General features: G+C 32.1%; 2 protein-coding genes across 2 annotated transcripts in view; both read left to right on the top strand.

Annotated features, from left to right (window-relative positions):
- Window positions 1-14,716, top strand: part of LOC139493469 (protein mono-ADP-ribosyltransferase PARP14-like) — a gene marked incomplete in the record, with an annotated part of 63,604 nt that overhangs the window by 35,679 nt on the left and 13,209 nt on the right. The window contains 3 exon segments of the mRNA XM_071281876.1: window positions 7,125-7,322; window positions 7,919-7,984; window positions 12,594-12,806. Coding sequence (XP_071137977.1) covers window positions 7,125-7,322; window positions 7,919-7,984; window positions 12,594-12,806 — 477 coding nt within the window.
- On the top strand, window positions 967-5,785 carry LOC139493472 (uncharacterized). Its single transcript, XM_071281880.1, has 2 exons — window positions 967-1,062; window positions 3,647-5,785. Exon 2 carries the CDS (start codon window positions 3,760-3,762, stop codon window positions 4,702-4,704), a length of 945 nt encoding a protein of 314 aa, XP_071137981.1. The 5' UTR covers window positions 967-1,062; window positions 3,647-3,759; the 3' UTR covers window positions 4,705-5,785.

Genomic DNA, 14,716 nt, shown 5'->3' with positions numbered 1-14,716 from the left:
ACAGTAAATGGTTTTCATAACAACATTAATACCCTGCTTTAAAAAAGTGGGGGTATACTGTTTTACCTCTGTTTGTCCATCAGTCCGTCTATCTGGCCGACTGTCTGTCTGTCCCATTAATATTTTTCATCGCATCTTTCTCAGGAACTACATTTCAAGGATTTCTGAAATTTGGTTTCAGTGTTTATATAAGTTAACTATACCATTTGATGCATTTTGAGATTCATCACTCAACAACTTCCTGTTTACTGAAAACATCATTTTACGCATGACATCCAAGTTGAAAATTTTCATCACACTTTTCTACAAAATTACATTACAATGATATCCGAAATTTGGTTTCAGGGTTTATATAAGTCAGCCATACCATGTGATGGGTTTTCAGATTCATCACTCAATAATTTCCTGTTTACTGTCAAGTATTTTGGTGGGGTATCATTAGTGAGCAGTAGCTCACAGTTTTACTTGTTGTACCTACATTACCATTAAGGCTAAAGAAGGTCTATTAACTGCTTAAGTCTGTCTTTTATCACTGTTATATCATTTTAACAGACTTTGAGTTGAAAATATTCATCAAACTTTTTTTGGCTTCTATGTAAGGAAATGATTTTATATTTGGTCTGAGGCTTGGCAAGGTTGAGTATGTAAACAACTTTTACATCAGCCATGGATTTATGGTCACATATTATAATGAGAGGAAAAAGCATGTTGAATTTTTGGTCAATGTGTCTGAGGTCAAAGTCAAAGTACCTAAAAAGAGATTTACATTGTTGGAGAAAAAAGGTTTCAGGATGCTAAATTCAATTCTATATTGGATTGCAGCATTACTTGGATACTGAGAGTAAGTAAGCTTAAGGTTCATTAAATCTAAGGTCAAAGTCACTGTTAGTTAGAATTATGTAGTCTAGTTAATTTAAAGTATTGACTCTTTCGAATTCTTAAATGATGTTGGCTATGGAATATTGTAGGCATTTGAAGCTGAGGAAGGAAATAGACAAGGCAGTCATCATGGCAGACATGACAGGGACTTTACAGATAAACCTACAGGATACCAAGGAAGAGGTCGGAAACATTTATAGACTTATACCACTGAATTTAGTTTGTAGCATTACTCTGTTAGACAATCAGTGGCGGATCCAGAACTTTTTATATAGGGGGGGGGGGGGGGGGGGGGGGGGGGGGAAAGGGGTCCAGTCACACCTTAGCAATTCCCTATAATCAGCTATATAATCATCCAAATTTTTTATCTGAAACATAGTATAATATATTATAACTTGCATGTTGCTATAACACATTAAAATGTACCGTAAATGTACCGTGGTACATACATTTCAACTAATTTCAATGTGTTGTTTTAAAAAATGTTCAATTAAATCTAGAAGGTTGACAGCTTCCTCAACCAATAAAAACCATGAAATAGCTTAATAGTGTTGAAAGTGGCATTAACCATCAATCAATCAATTAAATCTAAGGTTGCAAGAGAAGGAATAGATTAATCTTTTTAGTATAAAGAATGGTCTAAACAAAATTTTCAACATCTATGAATATATGAGATTTGGAATAGTGTAACAGGAGACTATGAATTTCATTACAAAATTGCTTATCGCCGCCATGAATCAAACCCTGGACCTCTGTGTTACAAGGTAGCATGTTAACCGACTGAGCTAAAGAAGTACTTCCTTAGCTCAACTGCTTACTGCTGACTAAGTATCTACCACATTTACTAGTTATAAGCAGTCCCGTCACACTCCCCCACCTCAAGGGTCATCATACCATTATGACTCTAACACAAACATACCTTAACTAGAATTCCTCTATCAACCGTGTGTTTTTAGTTGGGTTTGAATGTAACCGAAGAGTATGAATTTCATTCAAAAATGGCTTGTCTCCAACTGAACTTGAACCTGGGTCCTCTGTGTTACAAGGCAGCATGTTAACAGACTGAGCTAAAGAAGTACTTCCTTATCTCAACAGCTTACTGCTGACTAAGTATCTACCACATTTACTAATTAAAAGCAATCCCGTCACACTCCCCCACCTCAAGAGTCATCATACCATTATGACTCTAACACAAACATACCTTAACTAGAATTCCTCTCTATCCACCGTGTGTTTTTTAGTTGGTCGTGAATGTAACCGAAGAGTATGAATTTCATTACAAAATGGCTTGTCTCAAACTGAACTTGAACCTGGGTCCTCTGTGTTACAAGGCAGCATGTTAAGGTAGATTGATGGTATACCGCCATCTTGGATTGTACAATCCCAGTACAAATTTGGTCTAGTTATTTGCCAAAATCTGCAAATTTGGAGGCACATTTGCAATTTAATGCTTAGACTCTTTATTTATATTCAGAAAAATTGATGATTTATTGTATTATTCAAAATATCTAAACAAATATAAATTTTTTTGTGGTTTTTAGAATGATTTTTTCAAATGAGCCAATTAAGGGGAGATAACTCTTTTAGTAAAAATTTATACTGGACTAATAGAGAATTTGTTTATTTTCACTTGTAGCAAAAAAACAAGTTCGGTGACATAATTTTTTCTTTTTCTTTTCTTAAAACATATAATAAAATCTATCTTCTCACAATTTATTTCAAAATTCTATCTCATAGATATTTTTTTATGCACACAAATGTGTTTTTTCATGAACAATCTAACCAAATTTAGACAATTTTCAACGACTCATAGTTTGAAAAATAGCACGGTGACCCATACTTTTTATTATATTTTTGATAAAAGGATAGTAAAATCTTCATTTTGGCAAATTATAAGAAAATTCTGTCTCAAAAAGTATATACTTATGATCTACCTTAACAGACTGAGCGAAAGAAGTACTTCCTTAGCCCAACTGCTTACTGCTGATTAAGTATCTACCACATTTTTTAAGGGAAGCAATCCCATCACAATAGAGAAAGAATTAATTGATAAATGAACAAGTGCAATTTTCAGTAAACTAAAGCTGTATTATTTAGGGAGAGCCTTAACAGGAATACATTCAATTTATTACACTCATTTGGAATATGAGAGTAGCTATAGATAAATGGATTGAAAATTAATTATCCTTTCCTCCAATGCCAAGACAGACATTTTGCATACAGAGTTATCTCCCTCGGTATGAGTTTAATAAGGCAATCTATAGGACGTTAACCTCACATGGTAAAGGTCAAAAAGGAAAATATTGCATGAATTCAAATATCTTTTTATACCTGAATAATTAAGCTTTGACCCACAAATACCGCTTTGCATGATTCTAAAAAGGGCATGTACTTCCTAACTTATATGTCAGCAAGTTTTTTTTTGTTATTTAAAGCAGAATGTTTAAAGCATGATTGATTTCCTGTTCCTTCCAGTAGTTATGAGCGTGTCCCAGTAATGCATACTTGAGCATACTGATATTTCGAGGAAATAATGCCTAGAATGTTTTCGTTACTTCAATGCTTCAAATTTGATACACTTTTTTCACAATTATCTAATCACTGCACTTTTATGACTTGCTTTGTGCAGAAATATAAAAACAAATGCTCATTCGATTTCTGTTTTGACAGTATTCAAAATCACTTTGCAAAATTAAACAGAAATTTGAAAAATAAATTTAAAGAAAGGGTATATTTTAATTGAGCATTTGTTTTTATATTGTTTTAGGTTCTTCTCTGGATATGTGGGAAGATTTGTAGCCAAAGCCTCGACAAGGGTTTGATTTAGATGATGATGAGTATAGTCAATATTTAGCAGATTCAGAAGAATATAATGCTACAATGCCAGTATTTAGAAGGCCTGGGTTTAGTCTGGTTGAAGAAGAAATGAAACCTCACACTGTACAAGGAATAAAGACTTCAGCTGCTAATTTTAGAAAGGAGGGCATATATAGGCAAACTCCAACTGAAAATGAAATGATACGGCAAAGAAAGACAAATGTGTTGAACAGAGTTAAATCAGACCAGCTTTCAAAAATGGAACGTTTTTTGGGTTCAGGACATAAAAGACCTCAGATTAAGCGTATGCAGTCTGCTCCAGTTATTTCAGTGCCAGCATATACACCTATACCTACATCTAAATCACAGAATAGTATTAAAACATGGGAAAAAATTAATAGAACTGACTATTCAATAGAAGACATAGAGATAGAATTGGCCATGCAATTAATTAGAAATAACCATCCAAATATTGATGGACTTCAGCCAGTCATTGTAGCAGAGGCTGAAGGATTTAAAAAACCAAGAGGCCAATTTATACAAATTATAAATGTCAGTGGTAAACATTGGTTAACACTGTCTAATATACGTTGTCGCCCTAATACGGTCAGAGTATTTGATAGCTGGAAAAGACATTTACAGGGGGATACCAAAAGAGCCATCTTAGCTATTGTAGATAGAGATAGCAACGGTCAGGTTACTGTTGATATGTGTCCATTTCAGCGACAGCGAAATAATGTTGATTGTGGATTATTTGCTGTAGCCTCTATGGTAGCAGTTGCTAATGGAGCAGATCCCTCAAAACTTATCTGGGATACAAGGCTGTTAAGATCTCACTTTGTACAATGCTTAAACCAATCACAGATGACGCCATTTCCACTTTATCAAGATTCACCTCCAAGCATGTTGCCACAGAAAACTTTTGTCTTGACTGTTTGTCCCTTTTGCAAGCAGATGCTTTGTGAGAAAGATGAAACTGTATGTAAACAATGTTCAGATAAATCATAAGAGATATGTGGCTTGTAAAGTTTTTAAAATTTAAAGAATGTTGTGATTGTGCAACTTGCATTGTTTTCTTGTTGTTTGACATTATTCTATTATTTAATTAGTAGTTATAACTGAATAATTATGATAAAGCATGATTATATAACCTCTTTTTTATGCTGTGGGATTTTTTTTTGATAAAAGGGTACTAAGTTTTATTTTATGGAAATCATAGGAGGCTAGTATATGTTAAATTTTGCTGCACTATTATTTTACCAAATTTTTACATTGAATTTATACATTTGTAACAACTTAAATCATTTCAATCTTTAATCAATTGTTGAATTTATAAAGTTTTGTTTCCCGTATCTTTATGGAAAATTTAGCAAAATAAAAAGATTAATTATGAAATGGAAAGCTCATAAAACATATTTGGTAACATATTTTTGAGTTTTCTATATGTTTATTGTGTTTGAAAAAAACATTATTTTGTCTGTTGTAATATTATTTTGATAAAATTACACAATCCTTTACCATTTGAAATTTAATTTAAAAACGTCTATTCAAAATCAAACTTAGCCATAGTTGTATTTCAAGCCTTGAAACACGTTTCTGCATACATAGGGATCAGTCTTAAGAAAAAAGAAAACAAATTATCTGTGATATTTATGTTTATTTGTAGAAAGATTGGTTTATAAATGATGACTGTAATATACATGTATGTAACCTTTAAGTAAAACATATTATGTATTGATTTTGAAAAATAATGTTGAATTTTTGTTGATGTAGCTTTGATATGTATTTATATGAACATGTACAGTATATGACTTTTGTGAATGAACATTTTTGGTCAGTTTTAAATTGGCATTAATCTTTACACATTTTTAAAAGTAGTGAGGCTCTTTTTATCTTTACAATATGATAACCAGAGTTTAAGAAAATTGAATTTACAATTCCTGATTTACATCTCATTCCACTCGAAACAGTTTCTTTACTGAAAAAATTGACTGATTGATGTGCCCTTTTTTTTACCTTGTTCATTAATGCATTAATGGTGTGTTTTAATAAAATTGAGAATGGAACCATCACATTCTTCATGATCCTATCCCAAGCTTTTTATTCAGTAGTAGTCATTGGTTGCTGTCTTTCATGTTTAATTTCTTTTGTGAATTATTATATCATGATTTAGGCTGTTTCTTTTTTAGTTTCTGTTTTAAATTTTGTGATATCAGGGCCTTTTATAGGTTTGATACTACATGTATATGCTGTGTGTTTTGCTAATCAATGAAGATTGTTGGGTGACCTTTAGTTGCTTATTTCTACTTGATTTAATGACCTCTAGTCAATGATTGTTTTGGTTGACCATCATACCACATTTTGTTTTTAGTTAAATTGACCTGACATGTCGAGAAAGGAGTCCAGTGTCTGGTGTACTTACTTTTAAGACACAAGGTTACAAATTAAATAATGCTTAATAAGGGATGATTTGGCAAAAGTATGAGTTGGTAAAGCATGATCTTAGATATAAGAAGATATGTTACAAGTACCAATGAGACAACTCTCCATCCAAGTCATTATTTGTAAACGTAAACCATTATTGGTCAAAGTAGAGCCTTCAAAAGGAACCTCGACTCACACTGAACAGCAATATGAAATGAGCCAAAAAGATGACTAGTGTAAAACAACAGGAAAAATAATGGTCTAATCTATATAAAAATGAAAAACAAGAAAATTTAGCACTTATGAACCACATCAACAAACGACAGCTACTGAACATCAGATTCCTGACTTAGGACTGGTGCAAACAAATGCAGCGGGTTTAAACGTTTTAAAGGTACATTTAGTTGAAACATATTTATTTATAGTGGATTGGGAAACAAGTTTTGCAACTTATATAAATCCCTTTCCACTTTGCGGGTGCGAGTGCTGCCTTGTAGCGGCATTAGCCTACTCTTTTTTTCGAAATCTACAAGGGTGTCTTTAACATGCAAGATATATGGCTCTCTCTTAACACAGGTCAGCCATTTATCGTCCCCTTCCGACGGACTATCATCGTTTCCTCAAGACCAAACTTGCAAATGGTGTCAAGAGAGAGCCAAAAATTGGGTTCCTGAAACTTTCATCCTAAACGGGAATCGAACCAGGAACCTTTGTGTTAGTAGTCCGATGCACTAACCACTACACCACGGCTCTCATTTGAAGGTACATGCTGAGCAATGAAGTCAGATATCAGCACAAAAGAAATTGCCAAAAAATATCATTGGACAGGACCTCAAATCACATCAAACACCAAATCATTTAAAAAAAAGAGACCTTAAACCTAATGGTACCAACCAGATAGACTAGCTTGTTACAGAAACAATGTGTTTGGGTTCATCAAATTTACAAAGAACACTCTCCTTGTACAATTAATATATCTATAAAAAGCTTTTGCTATATTTCAGGTAACAGTGCAAAAAAAGGACCTGACAAAAAACATCAGAAACAGACTCCACCAGGAAACCAGTACAGCTCAGCTGCAGATAAAGAGTACAGTGTCAATATGGGAAAAGTTGTGTTCAAAGTCTACCAAGGGGACATAACTAATGTCAAAGTGGATGCCATTGTAAATGGAACTAACACAGAGTTAGATTTAACCATAGGTATAAAATGTCATATTTAATACAGTAAACTTTAAAATTGAATTAGATTACAATCACAGTTTGGTTTGATTTAGGGAAGATTACCATGATAAACTACTTGTATTGCCATCAAACATATCAGGCATTCTGAGGTGATTTTACTGGTTAACATGTATGAAGTGTTTAACATAACTACACATTTAATTAATAAGCGTTCTATAAATCTGTTAACATTATAAACTTTAGACATTTATATATAAGACAACTATCCAAGGCAAAGTCAAATTTACCTAGATGTAAGCATCTGTAGTTCACCATGAGGGCTTCATAAATGAGTAAAAATAAAAAGGCCTGACATGACTAAATGTGACTTTGTGTCAGAGGGACTACAATTGGTACTTTATAAACCAAATAATGAGCATATAAATGCACAAGAAACCTCAGCCCACTTAAACTTTTTTTTGTCAATAGCTTATGATTTTATAAAGCTGTTGATCAAATATTAGATACAAACTTGTAATGCAGAAAAATATCTAAATGTAAAGTTTGAACTGTTAACCAAGATATCTTCCTGGTGGATATGTGATTTTTATTGTTTTAATTTATATTAATTTAAGGTGCTGTGGCCCAAGCTATAAAGAAGAAAGGAGGAAAAGAACTAGAGAAACAAATTAAGGATCAAAGTAAAATTATCTATATTCATGTAGTAGTTTATAATTATGCAGTGTTAAAAAGGATACTTTATGTGTTTAGAATTATGATTTTAAACATAGCATATTTAGTAACAAGTATATTTAAAAAGTACAGAAAAACTACAAATCTGTGGGTAAATGTGTTATTTTATATGCAGTACATTAGAGTTGGCCAAGGGCCATCAATGAGTTTTAAACACGGCAAGAAAATCCCGCACCTAGAGGCATGCTTTAGCTGGCCATGGCCCATGAAGTTCAATGATAATGAACGTCATACTAAATTTCGAAATATATAAATAAACTAAAATTATTCAAGATTAACAAAGGCCAGAGACTCCTGACTTGGGACAAGCGCAAAAATGAGGCAGGAATAAACTTGTTTTGTGAGATCTCAACCCTCCCCTTATACCTCTAGTCAATGAAGAAAAACAAACACACAGCAATATGCAGTAAAACTCAGTTTGAAAGAATTCTGAGCCCGATGTCGGAATAGGTAACAAAAGAAACGGCAAAATGACAATGATACATAAATTAACAAAGGACTACTAGCAGTTACTGATATGCTTGCTCCAGACCTCAATTTACTGATTGAAAGATTATGTCTTCATCATATGAATATGTAAGCAAGTTAACTCGTACCATTGCAAACTTGTACCACGTCAACTCGTACCACTAAGGCCACGGTTTTTTAATTTGTTGGTTTACGGATTTTCCCCATGAAAAAGTTGGGTCAGTCGGTCGGGAAAAAAAAGAAAAAAAAATCATCTTTGAAGACAGAAAAATATGCAGAATCAATATATATTTCACCTTTCTAACAATATGTTTGTTATGCCATTTTATCATCATTTCTTAAATTTTAGTTCAATAAAATATTATTGCTCAGCTGTTATAAACATTGCATGACATTGTCTAATAAGTAACAGTAAAAAAAAAGGGGGTTGCACGGACAAAGATGAAATTAAATCGTCATTTCAGAAACAAGAAAAAGAGATTCGCGTAGCTCTTAATCAATTCCAGAAAACTTGGTGAATAATGATCTTCAAGCACGAAAACTGATAAAGAAAAAAAATGTAAAAACGTCGTACGAAAATAAGTTTCAACACACGTGTCAAAAACCTAATAGACTTTTCTCTAATTTTTGCGCTATTTCCACATTTCCTGACCGGTGTGAGAAAAATATTTCTCCTCACTAGTGAAAAATCTGTTCTCGGCAAATGATTAGTCGAAATTTGATTATGACGTCAAAATGTTTTGTTTTCTTCTCAATTTTCCTATTGTGACGTCATGAAAAAAGGCGACCTTGCCATTGACGTCGCATATAAAGAGCACAATTTTCTGAAAATCTTTGAAAAAGACCGATAAAAAGCATTAGAGAAACAGATTCCGACACTATAACTCGTGTATTACGATATTTCTCCACTCTCGACAGTTAAATTTTATTATTTAAAGGGCTCGGCAAGCCTCGCGCTTTAAATAATAAAATTTAACTGTCTCGAGTGGAGAAATATCGTAATACACTTGTTGCAGTGTAAGAATCTATATGTCCATTGGAAAAACGAGATTATCGGGTCAATCTGTTGTCTCGCATTCCCGTTTTTTATCCAAATGGACGATAATTTTTTTATTATCTATGAAACAAGAAAATTCCAAATGATTTGTTAATATTCAATACTTCAACTTGATGCCTTCAACCTATCCACATTTCTATTTCTATGAGATGATGCATCTTACGGACTGATGACAAATAAGGGAAACGAACTTAATGTGTAATTGGTTTTAAACACAAGTTCCGTTCCGCAAAATTATTTGTGCAAACGACATTTCAAGGTCAGTTATTATGATAATTGATTTGTCTATATTTAAAAACGTAAACTGGAAGTTTTATTTTTTCACAACAGCAAGTGTTATCAATTTTGTTAGTGATTTAATGCATTTCATTTAATAAAAAAAAATTATTTTAATTATTTTTCAGGGATAATGCATTTCTTAGGGTCTGCGGGAATAAAAAAGCATGAAAAGTCAATTTTATTTTATTCTGGAAATCGGCAAAATCGGGTCGGCGGATCCGTAAACCAACAAATTAAAAAATCCTGGCCTAAAAGTCAACTTGTACAAATGTTAACTCGTACCACTGGGAATTTCGTACTATTCAGAACTCGTACCACAGCAAACTAAATGTACCATTAAAAATATATTCAATATTAGAATGTTTAATGATTTTCACTTTTAATCTTTATAAAAAAAAAGTTGAATTTCATGAATTTTATATCAGATTTTAATGACAACTTAGACAAAAATACTAACATATTTTCTTAATTACCATTTAAATAAAGCATAAAAAAAACTCTTTGCTATTCTGCTTACCATTATGCCTACCAGTCACAATACCATTAGACACATCATTATAAATTTCATATATCAATGGTTTGCTTTTATTAAAGGATCCCAATCTATGGCTACAGATGATTAATGACAATTGGGAAGGATTGTAGTGACATTCCGTTTCAAGGAGATAGAAGTATGGTCTTGTTGTTTAGCTTAGAGCTGAATATTGTATATTAATAAATTTTATACTTTCTAAATGTTGGTCATAAACAATGAGAGGTATTGAGTGTAATAAAAATATACATATTCATCATTAAACACCATTTTAATGCATTTAAATAAGTTGGTACAAGTTTACAATGGTATGGATTTACTGTGGTAAGAGTTAGCAGTGGTACAAGTTTGCATTGGTACAAGTTGGATTTTTTTGGTACGATTGAGTTGACATTGGTATGAGTTTGCAATGTACGAGATAACTATAATTCATGAATATCAACCACAATCCCTCCCATTAGGGGGTTAGTATCATAGCCTAAAAAATGGTTTGACTCTAATGGACCTCTAGTTCGATAACCATTTTTTAAAATCATTAGGCCACACCAATTTAATTCCTTGCTCGACGTCCCCGCCTGCATCTATTTTTTTCAAAACAGATTTTTTTATTTTTTTTATATTCCCGCTTCCCGCATCCGGAAATGTAATCATGTCCATTTTCCACACCGTTTTTTTGGTAAATATTATAAAGAGATATCAACATTTGTTTTTAAAATCACAGTCTAACCTGTATATAAGGATTTTAAACCTATAATCACCCCCACCACACTGTAAATATCTGTGAGAATATTTGTTTCAGCATGAAACCAATTTATCCGAAGTGGGAGTGCTCCGTAATAAATTTATAACAGCGGAAATACCTGTACAGAACTAAACATTGGTTTCTTTCCCCCTTTCTTATATTCCCTATTAAAAAATGTTTGTTGTAAGAATAGAGTACAAAGAACTTCTGAAGGATTTGCCTTTAACTGCAATTATATTGTATGCTGGCGAAACAAAACTATCCATAGCCGCTGCATGTTTATGCACCTGCGCTGATTGATTCAGGGGCCTGTCATTCAGCAGTTATTGTTTGTTGATGCGGTTCATTGGTATTTTCCTGTTTTAGGCGTTTGGAAATATTAATAACATAGTTGGTTTTTCTGTTCGAATTGTGTACCCTAATAATTTTGGGGTCCCTTATAGCTTGCTGTTTGGTCTGGATCAAATCCCTGTGTAAAAGGCCGTACTTTGACCTGTGTTTTTATAATCAGGTTGGGAACAACCCTCCCTCAGACAAGGTGTCATTTTACTGTTGTAGAAAGGAAAATAGAAATACCAAGGATTTGCATAGTGCTGCTATACAAAACCTTTGAAAACTTTGAAATTTTTACTCAAAAAGAGGAGAAATAAATATTTTAAGCAAATTTCTAAAAGAGGGGTCCACTTATTTTGAATAATATTAAACTGTTAAAGTAAATGTGTTAACATGGTTAAAGTCCAGGAATATTACAAAATTCTTGGACATGTTTTTACCATTTAGATATCAGCCCTTTTGTACTAAAAAGTGTTTTTTTTATAAAAAAATATATTATAACTTATATATTGACCCCTCATAAAAGGGATATTTATAACATTAAGGGGTTGTTCCTTACCTCATTATGATTTGGATAGAGAATTGTCTCATTACCAGTCACACATACATAGACCAGATTTGATTATTCAATTATTTCTTTGTGAACAGGGAAAAAATACTTCATAAATGAAAGAAATGTCAAAGTACAAGTGATAGATCTAGTTTTAATATTGTCAAAACCTGAGACTTCTATAACTGTTAAAACATGTGTTATAGTAGTCTCAGTCAAAACCTACTGTTTTATGTTTACAAAAAAAATTATAATCACTCGCCTTTACTTTTCAAGCTTCGCCTCAAAAATTTGCAAATTTTATATTTTTTTATTAAAATTTTCAAATCGCTCGCTCACTCAATTATTGGAGTCCAAAAATCTGTAGAACAAGAAATTAAATTGGTGTGGCCTTATCATAATTAAAAAAATGCATTCTAAAATTATATTAAGCTCTTTCCTTTATACTTACTAAACTCAATAGAATTTTCATATATGTGTGACTTTATAGGAAAATGTGTCCTTCAGTCCAGTATTTTTTGCAGATGATGCTACAAGAGTGATGCTATTTATATCGCAGGATTCATTTAATAAAATTAAATATATATTCATTTCAGAACAACATATGAAAAATGATGGAATAGCTGTAACAAAACACACATCTAGTGGACTGTTGTGTGAAGCTGTGATTCATCTCGACATGACTGGAGTCAACCCATCAAGTTATGGATCTCCTTTCGCCAGTGGTTCTAAATTAAAAGACAGAATTAAACTAGCTCTTGATAAAGCTGAAGAAATCAAGATGGCCATTGTTGCATTCCCTGCTTTAGGTTAGTAATTTAAAACTAATAATTAGAATAAATAACTTAAACATGTACATATATCACATTTTAAAATATATAGTGATTCGACCAGTATTAAATATGAATTAATTTAGGACAAATTCCAAATAGACTTCATTTAAAATCACATATTGTTTTCTATAACTTTCATGCGTCTTGGCACTCCACAGACAAATGTAATTGCTCTTTCTATCGAAGTTGTTGACACTAATGTGAAGGGAATAGTTTGCATAACACATAACTTTCAGAGCAGTACCGAACACCTTGAATAAATTAATTTGACTTGTTTAATTTTTATAAAATTTTGACCTACACTTTGACCCTTTGACAACAATTATGAAAATTTAAAAAAAAAATTGAACCACATTTTTTATCGGAAACAAATCATTGGATATATAGCAGTTTGACAAACACAAATTTTATTCATTGAGAAGCTGAATATTTCCTTAAAGGGATAATTCGCGAATTTTTACTTATCAGCTAATTATGTCCATAATACCATAAAAAACATATTCACCAAGTTTTATCTGGATATGAACAGCAATAAAGGAGAAAATTAAGAATTAATAATTTTATTTCTTCGAACTTCCTGACTTATGTGACGTAGTTTAAGTCTTTAAGTATGCCGGGAGTGGAAATAATCTCATTTTAAATCTTAATCGTAAATCATCTTATAACGCTATTTAAAGCACATAGACGACGTTTGGTGTAGCTATCAACCAACTAATAATTAAGATGGAACAGCGCTCAGCTTGAAAGTAGAATGTACGATTTATATTTTAATATTTTCTGAAATGATTATAGTGATACAAGTAAATCATATAAAATATTTTTTTATGATTTTTTTTCCCGACTGATATTTTGAACTAACATGTATAACTGGTAGTGTTTTAAAAATGCATGTTTGTACTTTTTACCTTTTACGTCAGGCTAGTAAATATGTGCTGCTAGTACATTTGTAGTGTGCAAATACGGCCCCGCAAATACAATGTGTATTGTACTTTGACACATAGTGACTACCTGTTGAATGCGTGGTTAAATTCAAGTTAATTAAGAGATTAGCATTTTGTATCTTTTGATCTTTACTCAGTGAATTTAAGCCGTCACGGTTCACTTTTCTAGGTGTGAACAACATTTTGTATGAATGATAAACGGGGGAATCTTAATATTTTCCATGAGCTCAGTTTAATTAAATATATTATTGACGCTGAATATTTTTTGTTAAAAAAAAGAAATACTGAATTAATTTAATTGAATAAATTTATGAATAATGAAGTCCTTATAAACACGAGTAAATGAATTAAAAATTCTAAGAATTCAGAATTTTTGAAATAGATAGTAATTACCAATTGCAGTTATATAAGTGGGTCGTTCAAAGCGATCTTTTTTTTTTTTTTTTTTTAAATATTCAGGAAGTAATGTCCTTATCAAAATAATTTAATTCTCACCACGTACTAATTCTTCAGCTATTTGAACGAAAATATCAAAAATGTTGACAGAAAATTAAAAGGTCAACTTTGTCTTACTGGAAGGGAGGGAGAGCTCCAGACGTACTTATTAACAGACAAAGCAGGCTTATGGCTTATCGTCAGTTTGTGTGCTGGGTCAGGAAAGGTCAACCACTTGGCAAAAAACACAGAATAATACTACCGGCTTGTGTAGTAAACATAATTAGAAAAGAGTTTCCATCGTTGGATGGGGTATACGAATGATTCAAAGAATGTGAAAGTGACACTTCAGACTGAATAGTTCTAAAATCATTTAAACGATTTACCAATACAATTTTTCACCGAATGTTTCAGATTCATTTCATTATTTGTGTATTTATAAACCTATTTATGAATTATTTCACTTTGAGGTCTAATTTTATAGATTGCATGTTGTATTAACATGAAGGT

Source organism: Mytilus edulis, chromosome 10 (assembly GCF_963676685.1).
Source record: "Mytilus edulis chromosome 10, xbMytEdul2.2, whole genome shotgun sequence".
NCBI lineage: Eukaryota > Metazoa > Mollusca > Bivalvia > Mytilida > Mytilidae > Mytilus > Mytilus edulis.
Note: the sequence above shows the minus strand (reverse complement) of the source record. Positions and strands in the feature narration are given on the sequence as shown.